The following is a 23,481-nucleotide window of genomic DNA, read 5'->3' as shown; positions in this document are numbered from 1 at the left end:
CGTTCCTCCATCACTGAGTGGTTCTACACATTCAACTTTCTATCCTTTTCAGGTAGATGTTGCATCTCTCTTTACTCAGGAAATACTCTGCCAATTTTTCTAGTGCCTATGAAAGAACAGGAATACTCTTTGGTGCTACCCACCTTCCATTTGGTGCTGAGTCGCATGAGCACTGATTTTTCTAGGTTCATATTTTGCTCCTCTTATGAGGTACCAGCCACACAGCAGTTCAGGAAGATAGATCAGTTTTATAGCTTTTCAGTCTAGTTTTAAGTGGACTTTTTAATGTCACCCCCAACAGAATAATGCAGACACCACATGCAGATGTTTTTGGGGTGGGTAGAGGGGTATGTGTGAGTGGAATCCAGCAAGTTATTTCTCTGGGTGCCTATCGGAAGAATTTCTTAGTCCATTGGGCTTGGGGAGGGGAGAAGCTTCCCAGACATGCAGCAGCAGAATCTCGTCATTTAGTTTTGCAGCAAGTAGTAGGATAGCCCTTGCTGCTGTAAGGGAGCAGAGACCCATCATAAGGGACAGTGGAGATAAAGCGGTGATGTGCTTCAGATTTTGAGATAGGCACTTACTAAAGGTTTTCTCCTGTTTTGTGTCTATGGGAAAGATGATTAGCACATAATTAGCTGAAAACAGAGGAAAAAAAGCTGGGTCACCCTTTTTCTTTTTTGTCTCCTATTTTTCATGCATCTTAACAATCAGGTGGCCATTCTCATGTTAGCCAGGAAAGGAGGAAGACGAGGAAACATTTTATTGGCTCCTAATGAGACATTTGAACTATGGCTTTTGAAAAATCTTTTAAGAGAAAAGATGGACCTGGTTACTGCAGTAAGGATTGTCCTCCTACTCATGTCCTGCTGCTTATTTAAGAATAAATTGCTGGACTATCTATAAATTGTGGATCAGTGAGTTAGTTGTAGATTTTCTTCCTAATTTAAGGAAGTTGAATAGTTTCCCACTTCATTTTAGTTTATTTTTCCTTTCGGTATATTGACTTATTTCTATTTTTGGGACCACCAGTTGCCTCTTCCTCTTCCAGGCTTCTAGTTTAATTGGACCTGATTTGCACTGTGGCCGTGGAGCCATGAGCCTTGGTTTCCAATTACCTGGGGTTTTAACCCCCCTCCCCCAACCCAGGAGGATCCAATCATTTGTGGAGTTATTGCTAACTTCCTGTACAGAATTGCTTGCCTGTGACATGTATATACATGCTCAAGGTATGTGATGTTTACTGGAAGCATGTGGCGCACACGTTTCTATAGGATAGAGGTGTCTGTTATCTGGCTGCAAGGAATATTTCAGTAAAAGCAATTGACTTACAAGCTGATACAGTACAGTGCGCTCCGACAGAGCGCACTGTTAGCCTGGTATTCAGTAAGGGGAGGAAAACGCGCATCCAACCCGCGGCACCTAATAGCACCCTCAACATGCAAATGCATGTTGATGGCCCTATTAGGTATGCACGCGGGATACAGGAAGTAAAATGTGCAGCCAAGCCGCACATTTTACTTTCAGAAATTAGCGCCGACACAAAGGTAGGCGCTAATTTCTTCTGGCACCGGGAAGGTGCACAGAAAAGAAGTAAAAACTGCTTTTCTGTGCACCCTCCGACTTAATATCATGGCGATATTAAGTCGGAGGTCCCCAAAAGTAAAAAGTAAAAAAAAAAAAATAAATAAATAAAAATTTGAATTCGGCCCGCGGCTGTCGGGCCGAAAACCAGACGCTCAATTTTGCCGGCGTCCAGTTTCCGAGCCCGTGGCTGTCAGCGGGCTCGAGAACCGATGCCGGCAAAATTGAGCGTTGGCTGTCAAACTCTCTGACAGCCTCTGCTCCTGTCAAAAAGGAGGCGCTTTTTGACAAGCTCCTTTTCCCCGTTTCTACTGCGCCACCTAATTTGAATACTGCATCGCGCGCACCGGCGAGGGGCCGGTGCGCGCGCCGGGAGAGCGGGCGTTCGTCCGCTCTCCCGCGGACTTTACTGAATCGGCCTGTTAGTAAACTACGCTCCATTCACTCACACATGCGTTCTCACTCTCTCCCCTACCACCTCCCAACCTCTTTGGTGGAGCTTTTTTCTCCTCCCCCAAGGCCTTTTCTCTCCTCTCTTTCGGTTCTTCCTCTGCCCCTCCTGCAGACCTTTTTTCCTAACTTCCCCTAGGGACCTTCTGGCTCCTCTTCCCTCACTTACTTTCTTCCTCCTTTCTTACTAAATGGCTTTTCTAAGGTCCAGAGGAATTAAAGAAGAGGTTTTTTCCATTTGAACAATGTTGTACTTATGTTTTTAGTGTATTACTTGTCAAATGTGTCTTTTGAAATATTGCATCAGAAGGCACAAGTGTGTGTGTGTTTTTTAACTCTGATATTGCCTGTTCATTTGACTAGCTGGTGATGCAGGTGTATGGAAGTCACTTTCTGTAGTCTCAATTTTACTAGTGTAAAACTAAAAATTCTCTTTCATATGAAATGGAAGCACATGTGGTAGGGCTGTGATAGCAATATTCACAAGCAGACTGTGTCCTGTTTTTATGCTAATACTTGGTTCTGAGTTGCATGGGTCTTGCTTCTGCTGTTGAATTTAAAGTATGGTGATTTTGTACCCTGCACCACTGTTTTTTGCTCTTGGTGTAGATTTTTGCATACATGATTCTTTGAACTTTTTCCTCACACACAGCAGCATTCCATGGCTCAAAGCTGAAGTAGAGAAGTAAATTAAGAAAGAAAAGGGTGTTCATATATTCATGGGATATGAAGCCAGTCCTGCATTTCTGACTCCCAGGTGCAGTCTGACCTTCTTTTCTTTTTGACACATAGTGATAGGAATTAGGAAGCCAGGACTGGATTAACCTCTCATGATGACTTGGAGGTAGACTAGAGTCACTGATTTCCTTTAATGTGCTCACATGGAGTTCTAACCCCCAGCCACTATACTTTCAAAAGTTTTCTTAAGCATTGGCATAGCAAGACAACCAAAACCTTTTCACATCACAGACAAATAAGTTAAGCTTTTTTTTTTTTTGTAATCCATTTTGAGGTACAGAAAAACTAACAAATGTATGCGATCATTGTAATTCAATGTAACTGCATTCTCCAGCACTAACTATGTGGTCATTATTTCTTCTAGGTATGCCTTACATTTTATTATTCAAAGTGGAATTTCATATTCCATCATGCTTATAGTGGGAGTGGAAAGTATGCACAAGTAAGTATTAAGTTTTTTTTTTTGTTTTTCATGTTTAAATAAGACCTAGCAATAATCTTGTCCACGCAGTATTTTATGGCAGCAAAGAAACTGTGGAACATTGTATGTACAAACAGGGCTGTTGCACGTATGCCTCATATGCTGTCTGTTGTTGGTATTACAATCCCCATCTGTTAAGCGAGTAGGTTTCCGCCGAAAAGCCTCATCTATTAGAGAAGCACTGTCTATTCTTTGTGTTAGTATGCCAAGACCTAATTTTCCCTTCTTGCCTGCTCATCAGCTGATAGAAGCCTTCAGGGGAATGGTGTAGCTCTTACAGTATTGCTATTGGCATCTTCCCCCCCCCCCCCCCCCCCCCCTCCCCCTTCACTCTCCTATTACCGCTGAACATTTTTTTTTCTTTTTCCCAGTGGTTTGTTGAGATGAGGTGTTTAATGTGACACATTTATAGCAGATCTGTCCATCACCAGCAGTTCCGTTGTATAGATGCATATTGTTAGAACACAAATTACAGACTCCTTGGACGGATACACTGGCGATGATGGCATTCAATGTTTATTGCATACAGCCCTCTTCCCACCCCCACCCCACAAACCTCCTTGCACAAAATTTTGCTTACATATTAATGAGAGAAAACATGGACCGTCTGTAATCGATCTAACAGTTTGATTATAAAGTGAGATCCTTATTACTAATTCTGATGAAAGTATTGGACACCAGCTGGGATAAGTGTGTGGTGAGAATGTTAAGTCAATTTTAACCTTACGTGACCTTGTCTATTCTTTCCGATCAAAAACAAACCCTGCATTCTGCTTTTGTCGTCGTTAGAAATTATGTATGACAGCAGGCAAGAACAAACAGAGAGAATAATGCTCAGGAAGCGATACCCAGGAGGCTCAGCTGCTGCCATAATCTGTAGTTCTGATGTCATTAGTACCTTGGGACAGTTACATAGCTTTGTTTCTTTAGACGTTTGTGCGCCGTTTTATTTTGTCCTTTGAAATACTGGCATTAATGTTGGTGAGCTGGATTTAGTAGGCATGCTCTTCTATGTTTGAGCAAACAAACATTTAAGCCTCAATGCTGTAAAATTCCTGATCTGAGTAAAATGACTGATTTGTAGATATTCGTTCTACCCAAGGCATTTTTTTCTTATATGTCAAACAGTGATTTTGACTAGCTCAGAGGAATATTTGGCTCTGTCCCATGGAGATCTAATAAGGCTTCTTTGGTTTCTGCAGAGGAGAGGCCTTCTTTATGTATCACACGTGGGAATGCACTTTTAAGATGTGCTAAAAGTTTGAAATGAACACACAGATTGAACAACAGTTTGAAATTGCCTCTTTACCCTTGTATAACGCTGCTTCAGTTCTGTGCTTAGCTTATGATTTGCAGTGCTTGTGCTGCATGGATTTTTTTTTTTGCTTTAATGATAGATAGTTTTGCCCTATAAATGTGACAGATGAGCCTGTTTCATGTAATTTACTGCTAACTGGGGGACACCTTGCCTACAGATTTATATGTAAGAACTTCACGTCGTCTAACCTCCTAGGAAATGATTATCTAGTCCCAAAGCCTCTATTTAAAACATGAGAAACTGAACAATTTAATCCCAGCGTTAATTTGATCTACTGGGAGAGGAATCTTCAGTTCCCAGATTTAACTTGAAGGGAAGTTTGTATCCTCTTTGCCTTGCTCAGTATTTCAAAAGTACACAAAAAGTAGAAACATCCCATCATCTCTCTCTGTCTCTTATATATTCTACTGCTAAGTTATAACTTTAAAAAAACAAAAAAAAAAAAGAATCTTGAATCACCTGCCTTGTAATTCCTCTAAACCTGTGGCACAGTTTCCTTCATGTAGAATGGGGTTTCATTTTTTGTGTATGATGTCTTTTGTGACACCATAATCAACATGGATCAACTGAGTCCCATGACTGTGAGGCAATTTGTGATTCTAATGCTAACATGGAGTCCTCTAGGGACATAAGAAAATTACAAGGCAGCAGCTTAAAATATTAAAAATAGACTGATTTTAGAAAATGTTTTCAAGGGTACAGGATGAGTTCTGTTTGCGCTTTTGGAAATACAGAGCAAGTACAACTTCATGTATTCTGTTTGGCATAGAGCCTTACTCCTGGAGATAAGACAAACAAAGAAAAGAAACTGAATTTACTGATTATTTAATTTACATTGGACAGGAAAACTATTGAGTATTACTAATGATGCACTAAATCTCCACTAGCTGTCACCCAGAACTGTTGTGCATTCCTGGGAAGTATACTCTGGTTTAATCATTTTGCATTGTTCTGGTGATTTCACATTATACCCAGAAGCTGCATATATATTTTGAACATTGTTTATTGAAAAATCCTAACATCTTGCAAAATGCTTCTAAACTCAAGGACAGGATCCTAACATTTTTGCATCTAGGATGATGCAAATGCATGATCAGAAAATGCGTAAAAGTGAAGAAAAAACCAGACCAAAATAAGAAAACAAGGTTGTTTTCATACCTCTGAGATAAATATAAAGAGAATATTTTCCATAATCAATTAAGATATTTGTGTATCACAGTAACCTAAAGAAGAAAGTGCCCAGCCTATACAGATAAACTCTACTTTAATATGATCTTCCCCATCCCTTTCCCCTCCCATTCTGATCGGGTTGACAGAGGAGATAAGGACGGAGCGGCCTCTCGTGCCAGGACCTTGTCCTCTGCTGCTCAGGATCTGACTGCTCCTATGAATTGTGTGGCACTGGGTCAGGAGTGGCCAACTCCTGTCCTCGAGAGACACAAACAGGCCAGTTTTCAGGATCTCCACAATGAATATGCATGAGATTTGGAGGCAACGCACGCACATCTGTGTATGTAAATATCTCATGCATATTCATTGTGGAGATCCTGAAAACCTGGCTTGTTTGTGGCTCTCGAGGACTGGAATTGGTCACCTCTGTCCTAGGGTGAAATGGTATTCAACCAGCTTGACAGTTTATCTGGCCAGGCCAGTTGCAAGTTCAAAACCGGCAGTATAAAAGCTGGTTTTGAAATGCCCCTCTGCTGCTTGCCGGCTGTGGTAAAGAATACAGAGTCAGCAGCAGCAACAAAACCTCAGCAGATCTAGGAGAGAAGCAGGGCCGGTAATAGCTTTTTTGCTGCCCTGTGTAAAAAAAAATGACTGTGCTACCCCCCCGATTAATTCAGTGTCTGTCCTGGGTCCATCAAATAAAGCCCAGCTCTGTCCTACAATCTATATTCTAAAAAACTGATAAGCCCCCGCCCAGAACCCATGAATAAGGAAGTGTATTAGGTACCCTAGGCAAACCTTACAGCCTTGCATACATGCCACCCTCCCTCCTCCACACACATTCCCACACCCTTTACAGACACACACAATTAAATTATGCATTTATAACAAAATTTACATGACAAATTTGAGTAGAGGTTTTTGAGGCAAAAATCTTACAACATGCATATTATATTTACATGCACACCTGTGGTGCCACCCAGAATATGCTGCAAAAAAAGACACTTGAAGTTCCTATGGAATTAGACTTTTTGTAATGTGAGCTTGGTCTTCACAAAGCCATGAACAAACAAAATTACCATTACAATATATTAACCTCCCATACCAAAGCAATCCTAACAACCTTATCTATGAAAAGGCAATTCTGCACATATTACACCAGGCACTAGAACACCAATAAAAGCTCTTATAAGGAAACCAGGCTGCTGTAGATCCCTACACAGAAATTACATGCTAGGAAATATTGTACCTTACCTTGATCACATATTGAGCACAGAGAGACCTTGACCAAATAAAGAAGAAAGAGATCAGAAAGTATAAACAGAAACGTGCTGAGAAGAACTGAACTGGAACCCACAACAAGCCAGCCTCTATATTCAGAGCAACAATGGAAAAATAGAAACATTATCATTCTTAATAAAACTTTAAATAAAATAAAAAAAAAATGTAAAACATTAATCATAACAGTAAAGTCATATTCATAAAAGTATTTCAAACTAATTAATGAATAAAATATTGTAAATTTCCCAAACACCAAAAGACATTTCCAAAATCTGATGAATAAAATAATCTAATGTAAAAATGTTCTGTCCCCCCCCCCCCCCCCAAAAAAAATATTTCGAAAGAGCAGAATCAGCAAATTACACCCAATAATTAAAATTAACAAGGATTTAAAAACATGCTCTCAATACCTGGGATCTGATTTTCAGTCATTCTGAGATTGTCATGGATTGGAGGAGGTAGGGCCGCACAAATTTTATGTTCTCTCTCTCTCACACATTCACAATAATGCATTCATTCTCTCACACACTCCCTCTTTCTAACTTACACAGACTGCCTTTCCCTCACCCTCACAGATACATTTCGTGTGTGTGTGCGTGTGTGTGTATGCCTGTGAGAGCCTATATGTGACACACAGGCTCTCACAGGCACAAAACATACACAAACACACAAGCTCTCACACAGACACATTCACAGGCACATAGGTTCTCTCAAACACACACACACGTTCTTACACAGTTACACACACAGGCTCTTCACAGACACACACATGCACACACAAACAGGCTCTTACTCATTCATACATACATACAAGCTCACACACATCATGGTCTCCTGTTGTCTTCTGGCCGTGGCAGGATGAGCTCCACCACAGCTCGAGGGCCTCCTGCTATCTTCGGGCCGTATGGCTCACCCATCTTCCTGCTTGGGGGGGGGGGGGGGGGGGAGGAGTGGAAGCTGTGTGTGGGCAGGTATGCGTGTGCGCACACCCGCGCACAGCTTATGCTCCCCTCCACCCCCCCAAGCAGGAAGATTGGTGGACTGTATGGCAGCAGGAGAGGCTGCGGGCTGCCAGTGGTACCTAACAGCTGGCAGCCGAAGAAAGAGCGCATTTTTAGCATCTATCCAATTGCTTCATGTGCCCTTAAGCATAACTGTCAACTTCTAAAAACAAGAGGTTAATTACATAGTACTGAGTTCCATTGCTAATCTAATACCTATTAAAAAAAATATTCCATTCAAAGGATAATGAAAGAGAGAAGAAATGAATAAGCTCAAATTTGCCAGGATACAGAATCCAAATCACAGATAGCACTGAATGCAAACATTTTGTAATTTTATAATAGAACTAAGCTTTCTTAAAATAAGCACTACTAGGTACTCGAGTAGTTCTGTTTCCATTTACACATCATTGACATTTCTGTCTATTATTTAGACTTGATCCAGTGGGTCATACTGTTTAAAGTTTTGGAAAACTGTTTCTTTTTAGCCATGCCCATCATTATGAATCTAAAATAAATCAGAGTACAACTGTGCTGCTCCTTACAGGCATCACTTTTCACAAGTCATGCATGAACACACCATGCACAAGTGAATAGTGGACGTGGGAGAAGACTTCTACAAACAGGGCACGTGGTCATAACAAAAATATTTTCTGCACCCCCCCCCCCCCCCCCCCCATTGGCATAAAAAAAGGACATCTAGAAATATGACCAAAACTGGAAGCTATAAAAAAAAAATAAGTTTCATCAGCCTTACTTCCTATTCCTGTGCATGTGCCCAATAAACATATTGAGATTTTTTAAAATTATATTTCTGCTTTATATATGTACAGCTTCCGGAGCACCTTTTAGTCAGCTAACTCTCAAAAGGAAAAAAAAAACAACCTGCTTTTTTTTTCTCTGCCTAAAAAGTTTACATCTCTCATTTAATGCACATATGACCAGTTTTTGCTTGTGGTGTTGAACCATACGCTGCCATATTCAGAGACAGAGAGAGACAGGCAAACAGATCAAACTACACACAGACCATATCAAGCAGAGATAGACGTTCCACATCCACACAGGTCCAAAGGGTCATACACTGTACCACCGTATACAGATTGAGAACAAGATCACACCACACACATACCCATGCATGGAACAGATACTTATAGAAACTAAGCTTTAGCTCAATTCCACTCATAGAAACATAGAAATTACGGCAGAAGAAGACCAAACGGCCCATCCAGTCTGCCCAGCAAGCTTCACACATTTTTTTCTCATACTTATCTGTTTCTCTTAGCTCTTTGGTTCTATTTCCCTTCCACCCCCGCCATTAATGTAGAGAGCAGTGATGGAGCTGCATCCGAGTGAAATATCAAGCTTGATTAGTTAGGGGTAGTAGGGGTAGTAACCGCCGCAATAAGCAAGCTACACCCATGTTTATTTGTTTTACCCAGACTGTTATTCAGCCCTTATTGGTTGTTTTACTTCTCCCCTGCCGTTGAAGCAGAGAGCTATGCTGGATATGCGTGAAGTATCAGTTTTACTTCTCCCCTGCCGTTGAAGCAGAGAGCTATGCTGGATATGCGTGAAGTATCAGTTTTTCTTCTCCCCTGCCTTTGAAGCAGAGAGCTATGCTGGATATGCGTGAAGTATCAGTTTTTCTTCTCCCCTGCCTTTGAAGCAGAGAGCTATGCTGGATATGCGTGAAGTATCAGTTTTTCTTCTCCCCTGCCTTTGAAGCAGAGAGCTATGCTGGATATGCGTGAAGTATCAGTTTTTCTTCTCACCTGCCGTTGAAGCAGAGAGCTATGTTGGATATGCGTGAAGTATCAATTTTTCTTCTCCCGTGCCGTTGAAGCAGAGAGCTATGCTGGATATGCGTGAAGTATCAGTTTTTCTTCTCCCCTGCTGTTGAAGCAGAGAGCTATGCTGGATATGCATCGAAAGTGAAGTATCAGGCTTATTTGGTTTGGGGTAGTAACCGCCGTAACAAGCCAGCTACTCCCCGCTTTGTGAGTGCAAATCCTTTTTTCCACATTTTCTCTTGCTGTTGAAGCTTAGAGCGATGTTGGAGTCACAGTAACCATGTGTATGTTTATTGAATAAGGGTATTATCTCCAGGCAGTAGCCGTCATTCTGGCGAGCCACCCACTCTTCATTGATGGCCTCTTGACTTTATGGATCCACAGTATTTATCCCACGCCCCTTTGAAGTCCTTCACAGTTCTGGTCTTCACTACTTCCTCCGGAAGGGCATTCTAGGCATCTACCACCCTCTCCGTGAAGAAATACTTCCTGACATTGGTTCTGAATCTTCCTCTCTGGAGCTTCAAATCATGACCCCTGGTTCTGCTGATTTTTTTCCTACGGAAAAGGTTTGTCGTTGTCTTTGGATCATTAAAACCTTTCAAGTATCTGAAAGTCTGTATCATATCACCTCTGCTCCTCCTTTCCTCCAGGGTGTACATATTTAGATTCTTCAATCTCTCCTCATAAGTCATTTGATGAAGACCTTCCACCTTTTTGGTCGCCCTTCTCTGGACCGCCTCCATCTTGTCTCTGTCTCTTCGGAGATACGGTCTCCAGAACTGAACACAATACTCCAGGTGAGGTCTCACCAAGGACCTGTACAAGGGGATAATCACTTCCCTTTTCTTACTCGATATTCCTCTCTCTATGCAGCCCAGCATTCTTCTGGCTTTAGCTATCGCCTTGTCACATTGTTTCCCCGACTTCAGATCATTAGACACCATCACCCCAAGGTCTCTCTCCTGCTCCGTGCACATCATCCTTTCTCCCCCCATCGAATACAGTTCATTCGGATTTCCACTCCCCATATGCATGACTCTGCACTTCTTGGCAATGAATCTCAGCTGCCATATCTTCGACCACTCTTCCAGCTTCCTTAAATCCCGTTTCATTCTCTCCACTCCTTCCGGCGTGTCCACTCTGTTGCAGATCTTAGTGTCATCCACAAAAAGACATACCTTACCTTCTATCCCTTCCGCAAAGTCGCTCACAAAGATATTGAAAAGGACCGGTCCCAACACCGATCCCTCGGTACACCGCTTAAAACCGCTCTCTCTTCAGAGAGAGTTCCATTTACCATCACACATTGTCTTCTGTCCGTCAACCAGTTTGCAATCCAGGCCACCACCTCGGCACTCACTCCTAAGCTTCTCATTTTATTCACCAGTCTCCTGCTCAAATCCAAGTAGATGACATCGAGTGCTCTTCCTTGTTCCAATTCCTTGGTTACCAAGTCAAAAAAGTCAATCAGATTTGTCTGACAGGATCTTCCCCTGGTGAATCCATGCTGCCTCTGGTCCATCAATTCTCCCAACTGTAGATAGTTCACTATTCTCTCTTTCAACAGTGACTCCATTACTTTTCCCACCACCGAAGTGAGGCTAACCGGTCTGTAGTTACCAGCCTCTTCTCTGTTCCCACTCTTGTGAAGTGGGACCACCACCGCTCTTCTCCAATCACTTGGCACCACTCCCATTTCTAGGGATCTATTGAACAGGTCACACAGCGGACCCGCCAGCACATCTCTGAGCTCCCTCAGTATCCTGGGATGAACCTCATCAGGCCCCATGGCTTTGTCCACTTTCAGTTTCTCCAGATTTATATCTCCCTCCAGGAAGAAGAGAAGGATAGATGGAGCCTAATATGCTGCAGCTTTTACCCTTCTCTTTCTGCCACCCTTTCAGAGTGGGGGGAGAAGAGGGGATTGGCCAGGGGAATCAGCTAAATGCACGGCTACACAGCTTTTGTCTCCTTCACCCCAGTCTCGTGCAGTAATTCTGTGGTAACCAGCAAATTTCCATGGGAATGGGCAGATTTTGTGGCCCTTCACAGCATCACAGGAGACCTGGTGCCATGATTATATGGCATTCGAAATTTAATTTTAGATATACTATTGGTGTATTTACAGAAAATGATATCAGTTGAATTATTCTTCAGCTCAAAATGTTCTTCATGTCAAAGTTTAGCCATAAGAGCTATATAGTTTTTAATCCCTGATTGCTGAGCTATTCTGGTTTATCGCAAATCATTAGTAACAATAATCCAATTTTCCTGGCGTGTAGCCAGATGGACTCAGTACAAATGGGGATAGTATCCGCGTGCTAGCAGTTGGAGACTGATCTGACGTCAGCACGGGGTATATAGCCCCAAGGGAAGCGTAGCTATTCAGTAATTTCCGTCTCCAAAGCAGTTTGGAGTGCCTGCACGCTAGTTGAGCGTGCTTTCCAAGACTGCTTTAATTTTTCTCTTTTCTTATTGTTCTAGATTCTACGTTGTTTTTCCTCTCTTCAACCTTAGAGCCCCGCGCTCCTGCGGTAGATAGCCGAGGGTTCCTCCCCCAGTTGAGCTCCCGGGGTGATTGCCGTGCTCCCCCGGCGGTGGAAGTCCTCGGTCCTGCCGAAGCGTGGCAGTGACACAGCCCCCGGACAAGGTTCGGGTGCGGCATACGAGGCCCTCGGTCCCGGCGTGGACGAGGTAGCGGGTGCATATCCTCAATTGCGGCGGTGAGGAGGTCCCTCCCCCCGCGGCTGGAGACCGCCTGCGTTCCAACCGGGAAGCGCCGAAGCTGGTACAATGTACATCTCTTCCTACGGGTCTCCGAAGCGCAGAGGATTGGCGGCATGGCACGCCGTGGAGGACGCCATTTTGGGGCCTTGTTCAGGTATTCCGCGCCCGTGATAGGCGCGGCTTTCTTCCTCCTTGATTACTGTGGATGCCACTGAGCGTATATCACTAGCCGCATATTGCTGTAAGCCTATTGCATGCCATTGAGCGTATATTGCTGACTGCATATTACTGTATCATATCATATTGCTGTATCATATCATATTGCTGACTGCATATTACTGAAAGCCTATTAAAGGCCATTGAGCGTATATTGCTACTTGCATATTGCTGAAAGCCTATTGCATGCCATTGAGCGTATATTGCTGACTGCATATTACTGAAAGCCTATTGAAGGCCATTGAGCGTATATTGCTACTTGCATATTGCTGAAAGCCTATTGCATGCCATTGAGCGTATATTGCTGACTGCATGTTACTGAAAGCCTATTGAAGGCCATTGAGCGTATATTGCTGACTACATATTACTGAAAGCCTATTGAAGGCCATTGAGCGTATATTGCTGGCTACATATTACTGAAAGCCTATTGAAAGCCATTGAGCGTATATTGCTAATTGCATATTGCTGAAAGCCTATTACAAGCCATTGAGCGTATATTGCTGGCTGCATATTGCTGAAAGCCTATTGAAGACCATTAAGCGTATATTGCTAACTGCATATTGATAAGTGCCTATTGCATACTATTGCGCGGGTCTCTTGGCCGACTATGTTGTATTCAGCGCCTTTTGCTGCCGCATACTATTATTGAGCGCCTGTTGTATTAGCGCCTTTTGCTGCCGCATACTATTATTGAGCGCCTGTTGTATTAGCGCCTTTTGCTGCCGCATACTGTTATTGAGCGCCTGTTGTATTAGCGCCTTTTGCTGCCGCATACTGTTATTGAGCGCCTGTTGTATTAGCGCCTTTTGCTGCCGCATACTATTGTTGAGCGCCTGTTGTATTAAGCGCCTTTTTGCTGCCGCATACTATTATTGAGCGCCGGTTGTTCCATGGATCAGAACACAGCAGCGTCTTCAGCGGTGGCGCCGCCTGCTTCAGGCACTACTGCCCTTGGCCTCTGCTCTGCATGCCAGCTTCGGGCCACGCGCAGTGATGAGCCATACTCCCTATGTACTCAATGTGAGGAGACCGTGCGACCCTCAGGCCAGGACCAGTCTCAGCCACGATTTGTTGACAGTTCCCCAGGGGCTACCCCAGATTTAGGGAGCAGTCTCGACCAATCAGGACTCCCGGGGGATCTTGTACCCCGGCGATTCGAGGCGGCTTCAATTTCCTGGGTGGATCTCTTTAAGGGAATCCATGCCTTTGTACAGATGCAAACGGCTTCTTGTCCAGGTCCTGTGGCTTCGGCTGTTCCTGTGGTCCCTGCGGTGGCTGCAACTGCGGCGGCTGCTGCTGCAGTGGCGGCTCCTGCGGATCCTATTCCTGGTCCCTCGCACTCTTATTGTGAGCGGGACCTCCCGCTGTTGGATAGTCCAGATCAATCAGACCAGGAGGTTTCATCGGACGAGTCAGAGCTCCCGGACCAGGGGGACCTCCCCCCGGGGATTGGGCCATATAGAACCATGAGGCGGTTCTTCCCTAAGGAGGACCTCTCCGACCTGGTGTCTCAATGCCTGGCGGAGTTGGATATTACAGGTCCCAGCGCTTCGGTACCCTCTGCGCAGAACCCCCTGCTGGAAGGTCTTCGTCCTACAGCCCGCCACTTTCCATTCTTGCAAGCGGCGCAACAATTGATCGATTTGGAATGGGCGGCTCCGGCGGCTTCTTTTAAAGGGGGCCGGGCCCTAAGGGGCATGTACCCATTGGCACCGGCTCTCCAGGACCTGCTGGCGTGCCCTCAGGTGGACGCCTTGATTAGCGCGGTGGTCAAGCGCACTACCATTCCTGTTGAAGGGGGGACGGCCTTCAAGGAACCTCATGACCGGCGGATGGACGCCATTTTAAAACAGACCTTTGAGGTTACGGCTCTTTCTTTACGGATTGCGGCCTGCTGCACAGTGGTGACACGTGCTTGTTTGTCACAGGTCAGAAACAATGCCCCGGCGGCTGACATGGAATCTGCTCTTTCATTCCTCACGGATGCAGCATCAGATTTGGTCAGGACCACAGCTAAGGGGATTTCATCCTCCGTAGCCGCCAGGAGGCAGCTATGGATCCGGAAATGGTCAGCTGATGCGCCTTCCAAGACACACCTCACCAGATTGCCCTTTAAGGGCTCCTTGCTGTTTGGCAGTGACCTTGATAGACTGGCCAGTACTTGGGGTGCCTCCCCTGTGCCTAGACTGCCGGAAGATCGGTCCAGAAGGGGCCAGCGCGCCTTTCCAAGGCCCTCCAGGGGCAGGAGTTCCCAGTGTTTCGTTCGTTACAGGAGTCGCTACCAGGCACCACGTCCTCCGGCCAGGAATCAGTCCTTTCAGACCAAGCAGCGCAAGAGGGGAGCGGGCCCGGGCTTGGGTCCCGGCCGCGCCTCCCAATGAGAATCCGCCGACTCATCTGGGGGACGGAGCCATAGTGGGCAGGTTAACCCTCTTCTACCCCAGGTGGGTCGAGATTACGTCGGACCAGTGGGTGCTTGCCGTTATCCGGGAGGGATATCTCCCACCCTATTCAACATTTACCTCCTCCCCCTCTGCCATCTGCTATCAAAACTCAAGCTTACCCACTACCTCTACGCAGACGACATCCAGATCCTCTTACCCATCTCAGAATCTATTCAAAAAACTTTATCCTTCTGGGAGGACTGTTTACAACCAATTAAACAACTACTCTCCAACCTTAACTTGATTTTAAACTCCAGCAAAACAGAGATGCTACTTATCTCACACGACCCACACATCAACTCACCTTACCTTTATCAATCCACCTCATTAAATATTGATCTCTCTTCAGACGTCAGAGATCTAGGAGCATGGCTTGACAATCATCTTAACTTGAAAAAATTTATAAATACCACCACCAAAGACTGTTTCTATAAATTACAAGTCCTCAAAAAGTTAAAACCTCTCCTTCACTTTAATGATTTTCGCCTTGTCCTACAATCCATTATTTTTTCAAAACTCGACTACTGCAACGCAATCCTGCTTGGCCTCCCCGCTAACAGTATCAAACCCCTTCAGATGGTACAGAACGCCGCCGCCAGAATCCTAACAAACACCAATAAAAAAGAACATATCTCCCCTATCCTGAGCAACCTCCACTGGCTACCCATCAAACAGAGAATCCTTTATAAAACCCTTACCATTATTCATAAATCAATAAACAACATCGCCCCTATATCTCTCCAAACGCAACTTCGTCCACACCTATCCTCCAGACCCATCAGAAGCGCCTACAGAGGCACACTGTTCGCCCTACCAGCAACATCTTTACTAAGAAAAAGAGCACTCTCAACCGCAGGACCACACCATTGGAATACTCTCCCCCCAGACCTACGCCTTGAACCCAGTCTGCCAGAGTTCAAAAAAAAGTTAAAAACCTGGCTCTTCAGACAAGCGTTCCAATTTACAGAATCCAACTAAGCACCTTACCCTGATTGAACCTTAAATTTATTGTTTTATACAGTTAACAATATTCAACATATATATATATATACAATATTTAACTTTTTAATTATTTTAATTTAATTTAGGTCACGAAAACATTCAATGTTTAATTGTTAATTGTTATTTTTCAATGTTCGATGTAATCAACCCCGGTCTGTCCTCCCAGACTGGGGCAATCTTTTCGTTTACTGTAAAACCGGACTGATTTGTATTGTATACAGGAATTCCGGTATATAAAAATTAAAAATAAAATAAATAAATATTATCTGGACTTTCATCATCTCCCTCCGGACAGGTTTGTGGAATCTTCATGTCCCATACACAAGGCGGCAGCATTGGAAGCTACCCTGGCGAGGCTCCTGTCCTTGAAAGCCATCATCCCAGTACCTGCCTGGGAAGTGAATTCTGGACAATATTCCATTTATTTCATGGTACCCAAGAAAGGGGGTACCTTTCGACCTGTCCTGGACCTCAAGTCAGTCAATCAATACTTACGGGTACCGAGGTTTCGCATGGAAACTCTACGCTCCGTCAAGGCAGCAGTACAGCCCGGAGAATTCCTCACGGCATTAGACCTGTCAGAGGCATACCTGCATATCCCGATCCACCCGGATCATCAGCGCTACCTACGCTTCAAGGTTCTGGGACGCCACTTCCAGTTTCGGGCTCTGCCCTTCGGGTTGGCAACGTCGCCACGGACATTTACCAAGGTGGTAGTAGTGGTAGCGGCGGCACTCAGGCGGGAAGGAATTCTGGTCCATCCCTACCTAGACGACTGGCTAATCAGGGCGAAATCACGAGAGGAGAGCCTTCAGACAACCGACAGGGTGATCGCCCTTCTGGAAAGCTTGGGCTGGGTAATCAACCTCAGCAAGAGCTGCCTACAGCCTTCCCAGTCACTGGAATACCTGGGAGTACAGTTCGACACCCGGGCAGACACAGTCAGTCTCACAACCAAGAGAAAGATGAAACTTCAGCAGCGTATCCAGTCTTTGATGGCAGCCAGTCGGCCCATAGCCTGGGATTATCTGCAGGTTCTTGGTCTCATGGCATCCACCCTGGAAGTGGTACCTTGGGCGAGCGCTCATATGAGACCTCTACAACACTCCCTGCTCTCTCGCTGGAGCCCCCGTATACGGAACTATTCCACGCACCTACCTCTGCCAGCCGGAGTGCGGACCCAGTTGCGGTGGTGGTTGCAGTCCAACCACATGAGCAGGGGGTCGAAGATGTCCTCACCCACGTGGATCTTGCTCACCACAGATGCCAGCCTGAGCGGCTGGGGAGCACACTGCGAAGAACTCACCGCACAAGGGCGGTGGAACAGAGAAGAGTCAGCGTGGAACATCAACCGTCTAGAGGCCCGGGCAGGCCGATTGGCGTGCCTTCAATTTGCTCACAGACTGAAGAACAGAGCAGTCAGAGTGATGTCCAACAATGCCACCACGGTGGCATACATCAACCGTCAGGGCGGAACCAGAAGCCGACAGGTATCTCTGGAGATCGCCCCTCTGATGACTTGGGCAGAGGTGAATCTTCAGGACATCACCGCCGTCCACATTGCCGGGAAGGACAATACTACAGCAGACTTCCTCAGCAGAGAAAGCCTAAATCCGGGAGAGTGGCAGCTGTCACCCACAGCCTTCCAGATGATTGTGGATCACTGGGGGATTCCGAACATGGATTTACTGGCGGACAAGTCCAATGCTCAAGTACCCAGATACTTCAGCCGCAAGTGTGACCCGTTCTCACACGGAATCGATGCCCTGATTCAGCCATGGCCTCCAGGGACTCTACTGTACGCCTTTCCTCCGTGGCCTCTGCTAGGCGCTATCGTCCGCAGGATTCAGAGACACCGGGGCCTAGTTCTTCTAGTGGCGCCAGACTGGCCAAGAAGACCCTGGTACACGGACATGAGAAGACTACTGGCAGGGGAGCCTCTTCCCCTGCCTCCTCTCTGGGACCTTCTACGTCAAGGTCCCATCCTCCACGAGGATCCAGCTCAGTTCTCTCTTACGGTCTGGCCCTTGAGAGGGCTAGACTGAAGAAAAGAGGTTACTCGGAGCCCGTGATTGCTACACTCCTCCGAGCTCGCAAGTTTTCCACATCCCTCACCTACATTCGCATCTGGAGGGTATTTGAAGCATGGTGCGACACTCATGGCACCAATCCAATTGCAACCACAATCCCTATTGTGTTGGATTTCCTGCAGGATGGTCTTCAGAAGGGTCTCTCCCTCAGCTCCATCAAGGTTCAGGTGGCTGCGCTGTCTTGCTATGGTCCCAGGAGGGATGGCAAGACCATCGCCAAGCACCCAGATGTTTCTCGCTTCCTGCAAGGAGTCAAGCATATTCGGCCGCCACTGAAGTGGCCTGTGCCCTTATGGAACCTCAACCTCGTATTGGATTTCCTCGCGGGATCCACCTTCCGACCCCTTCGGGGTCTATCTCTCCAGTCGCTCACATTGAAATTGGCGTTCTTGCTGGCTATCTGTTCAGCACGCTGTGTTTCAGAGCTACAAGCACTGTCCTGCCGTGATCCCTTTCTCAGAATCACTCCGGAGGCTATCCATCTTCGTACGGTTCCCTCCTTTCTACCTAAGGTGGTTTCACAGTTTCATCTTAACCAAACCATTTCCTTGCCTACCACGGCGGGTTTGAAGAAATCTGAAGAAGGGCGTTTATTACGCCATCTCGACATTGGCAGATTGCTGCCCAGATATCTGGAAGTGACACAAGAGTTATGAAAGACGGACCATCTGTTCGTCTTGCACAGCGGTAAGAGACAAGGTAAAGGGGCCTCTCGGCCCACCATCGCCCGCTGGATTAAAGAAGTTATCCGAGCAGCTTACGTGGAGGCGGGGAAGTCTCCGCCTCTACAAGTCAAGGCTCATTCTACCAGAGTTCAAGCGGCATCCTGGGCGGAATCCAAGATGCTATCGCCTGCGGAAATATGTAAAGCAGCGACATGGTCCTCCCTCCATACCTTTTCCAGATTCTACCGTCTGGATGTCCAGGCCAGGGAGGACTCCGCATTTGCCAGGGCGGTATTACACGGTCCTCAGGCAGCCTCCCACCCAGGTGGGGAGTAAAGCTTTGGTACATCCCATTTGTACTGAGTCCATCTGGCTACACGCCAGGAAATGTTGAGATTAGTACCTGATAATCTCCTTTTCCTTAGTGTAGACAGATGGACTCAGCATCCCGCCCGGCTGCCTGCGTACATGGGTTTCCCCGATGCAAGGTAAGCCAGGTCCTCTCTTGCTATACGAGGATGCACTATACCAGGTATCAATGCCTTCCGGTTCGGTCTGCTGGCGGTCTCCAGCTCCTATCAATCGGTCAGGGGAATCCTGTTTTCACTTTTTCACTGAGCGTCAGTACACACATCTATAACAGCTTTTGCAAGGAAGATTACTGAATAGCTACGCTTCCTGTGGGGCTATATACCCCGTGATGACGTCAGATCCGTCTCCAACTGCTAGCACGCGGATACTATCCCCATTTGTACTGAGTCCATCTGTCTACACTAAGGAAAAGGAGATTATCAGGTAATCTCAACAATTATGTGTGTGTGGAGTCTCACAAATGAAATTCCACACACACAGATTGAATTAGTGTTACTAAAGGTTTGTGCAGAGATGCCAAGTGTGGTCCAACCCTAAGAGTGACGTTTAATGCCCCAATGATTAAGACTGAAGGCCAAAGAGTGAGATTTTGCAGGCGGTGCATCCAAGATATAAATCTGGAAAGACATGTGTTGTATTACTTTGCGAATGAAAGGAGCAACATAATATATTTAGCTTTCTTTGGAGAGCTTTTTGTTTTAATTTCATAATGCTATCTGCAAATCCCTATTAGCAGCCCCTGCCAGGGCACATACACATGAACTGTGGGGGAGGGCATGGAAGAGTGTGTTTGCAGTTGTAGTACAAGCCCTGCCAAAATGCTGCAGCCCCTGGAGAGAGGTGTTTTTTTTTTAAAGTCATGATTTTTGTCTGAACTTCAAAAATTCCCTTCAGAATCCCCCTATGCCCCTCACACTTATATGCCAGAAAGACATAAGGGGACTTGAAGGGATTGATGACTTGCAGATAAATCACCACACACACACACACACACACACACAGCCTGACTCTTCTTCTGGCCCCCTATCTTCAGGGCAGACTGAGCAGGGAGAAAAATATCACAGCAGCATACTTACCTTTTGTAGAGAACTTGTATGAAACACAGCAGGAGAACAAAAAAAATAAAAATACATCAAATGACTGACCCCCCTTCTTCACTTCCTGCCTCTCAGATTCTGGCCTTCTTCCCACCATCACACTGATCCTCTCCCATCACCTTCCCTGTCTTAGCACTTAGAAATTCTCAGCCAGTGGACTGTGAAGATGAAGTCCTCCTCCTTAAGGGCTTGGAGTAGCCATCGGAGCTGTCTAGCACTGTCACAGGATGCAAGAATTTCTCCAGTGTGCTGGAAAGCATGTGGGACCAAGAACAGCATCATTGCTGGCCTCCCACTCCCCTCCCACCTCCATTATTTATTTATTTATTTATTTATTTATAACTTTTATATACCGAGGTTTAATTAACAAGATTAATTATCACTTCGGTTTACATTACAACCAGCAAAATAACATAGACAAAGTCTTGTTTTACAATGAACAGGGAATAATAACCTGGATAAAACAAAGAACAGGGAAGAAATAACCTGGAAAACATAAAATGGGTGAAGCAAGTATAGAGAATAGGGTTTGTATAACTTGGGCGAAAAGCAAGGAAATTAAATAGGGGAGGACTGTGAAGGCTTTTATTACATCACCTTCATGAATGTGGTAGCTCTGGAACTGTGTTAGTGGTTTACCTCTTGTGTGAACCATTATCAGTGCATTGAGTTTAATAATGAGTATTCTCAAGGGCCTGAAACTACTACTGGACTGCCTCAAGGCTCAGCAGTTTGAGCTATGCTATTTAATACATATTTAACACCTCTGTGCAATGGATATAAACTATGGGCCAGATTTTAAAAGGGTTACGCGCGCTGAGCCTATTTTGCATAGGCTTGGCGGTGCGCGCAAGCCCTGGGACATGTGTAAGTCCCGGGGCTTGCAAAAAGGGGTGGTCAGGGGTGTGGCCAGGGGGCATGTGGGCGGTCCGGGGGCATGGCTGAGTGCCCCGACACAGCGGCCTGTGTCAGGGCCTGCCGCGCCGGCACGCGTAAGTTAAGTGTAAGCTGGAAGGAAAGCTTCTAGGATCAGAGGCGCTTTCACAATCTGGCACTTCTTTTTCTTTCACAGAGCCTCCCCAGCAACCTTATTTGTTTAAAATGATGAATATCCTTTTTACAACTTGTGGCCCCCTTGGAAACATGTTCATCCCTCCCTGGGGATTGCCCCCCCCCCCCCCCCCCCCCCCCATTTGCACCCTCTTCATTCACGTACCCTTTTAAAAATCTGTTCATTGCCAGATATAAAAAAAAATTGTGTAAGAGATATTGGTTGACCTATATTTTATTGAAGCTTTCTCTGTAACAGCCAGTAATATATATTTTTGCAGTCAAACCTGTGTTATATTGCACCACACTGGACACCTTTGGCAGTAAGATGCATAAGCTATAAATATTATTACTAACATTAACAAAGCAATTACCCATTCTGTTGCTTCTCTTCTGCAAACAGATCTACATGGCTCTTTTCAGACTTTTCAGTTGCAGGTATTTGAAAACCAGAAGAATATGCATACCGTATTTCTCCTTGCATTCTGGGATTGAAAGATTTGCTACCTTATCAAATAAATAGCCTGATTTAAGAATGTTAAAGCTAGCCCACAGAGAAAAAATAGATTTGGAAAATCCTTCGTAAACTCTGAGGTCCCCCATAATAGTGCAAGAATATGATATGAGGATATGAGGTCAACGTACTCCTGACAGATCTTTCCTGCCATGTGTGTGCATGTAAAGTAGCTTTGAAAATACTCGAATAATTGGCTGAGTACACACTCACACATTCACGCACTCCTCTTCAAAGTGCAGAACTTGGGTGTGTACGCTATTAGGCATGCTTTATAAAATCAAAAGGTATGTGCGGAACTGCTAACTTTGCTCCCTGGAAAGCCTCTCTTCAGGGTACATTGAGCCTCAGTCAGTTTTCTTTTTTAAAACAGCCATTTGTGAACATAAAACCGGATTTTATGCATGTAAATAGCATTGAAAATTGCCCCCTATATATACTGGGCAGGCAGAAGAAAAACCTAAAAAAGTTTACTAGAGCTGCTTTTTCTAGTGCTGTTCCAAATTCTCTGATTTTCTACATGAAATAACTATATTTTTCAGTTGAATAGCCCAGTCTCAGCATGAGGAAGAGCCTTTCTTCCTCCCAGCTTATGTATAGAGAGAATCTTCTTCACTTGCCAATCAAATCTTGTGACAACTCTATTAAAATAGATATCATTGTAATTATACCTATCTAGCCAAACTAGGAAGCAAGGCAACTTTACTCTAAGATTGTTCAGTAAAATCAATTAAGAGAGCAAAATTTATATAATACAGTCTCTTCAGTTTCTATGACATATGGGCACATATATGCTTAAGAGGACAAGAGTACCATTTAAAAGGAAATTCACTGTAAAGTATTTCTCCTGAAATGAGAAACTTGATTATCTCTGGTAACTGTCTTGCTCATATTAACTTTGTACTGGAGATAAAGCCCGATTCTCTTATTGTTTCCTCTTAGTGCTATTCTGTGATTTTTTTTTTCCATCTAAAACTTCCATTCCTCTTATGAGTGATTTGCGATCCTTGCAGCTAGAGGCTCCATAGCAAGAGTAAATAAAAGTGGAGAGAGAGGACATATGTACTTCCTTTTTCTGTGAGAAGGGGAATGATGAGACAATCCCATTCATTTTTCCTTGTGCTTTAGAATTCACATGCAGACAGCTCTCTAAATTGTACATAGATATACAACTGAAAATCTTTCAGTGTTCAGTGAAACTAATAAAGCTTCTTTATCACTATGTCTTCTGTCTATCTCTTCTTGAAATCCATTTGGTCATAAATCAAGTTTGTAAAATAATCCAATTTTGCTAAATATAGAATCCCAAAAATTCACTTAATGTATATGAGCTACTTTATATTTGAATGAGATTAAGACCTCATATCACAGATGCAGTGCACGCGATACAAACACGATCCATATTTGTCTTAGGCTTCACTGGTATATATTTAAAAGATAATAACTTAGCAGAATGCCAAAAGTACATCAAGTTTATCGTGTAGACGC

General features: G+C 44.8%; 1 protein-coding gene across 2 annotated transcripts in view; it reads left to right on the top strand.

Moving 5' to 3' along the window:
* The window catches only part of MBOAT2 (membrane bound O-acyltransferase domain containing 2), a 625,362-nt gene that overhangs the window by 207,721 nt on the left and 394,160 nt on the right, over positions 1–23,481 (top strand). The window contains exons 1-2 of one of the 2 annotated variants that reach the window (XM_029595829.1): positions 2,739–2,791; positions 3,137–3,214. In XM_029595829.1, the coding sequence (XP_029451689.1) occupies positions 2,754–2,791; positions 3,137–3,214 (116 nt within the window). In that variant the 5' untranslated portion in view covers positions 2,739–2,753. Of the gene's footprint in view, positions 1–2,738; positions 2,792–3,136; positions 3,215–23,481 lie in introns of those variants that run through there. The other variant, XM_029595828.1, reaches the window with a different exon arrangement.

The sequence above is a fragment of the Rhinatrema bivittatum genome, chromosome 3, assembly GCF_901001135.1.
Source record: "Rhinatrema bivittatum chromosome 3, aRhiBiv1.1, whole genome shotgun sequence".
NCBI lineage: Eukaryota > Metazoa > Chordata > Amphibia > Gymnophiona > Rhinatrematidae > Rhinatrema > Rhinatrema bivittatum.
The sequence above is the reverse complement of the archived record's forward strand: the minus strand, read 5'-3'. Positions and strand labels throughout refer to the sequence as shown.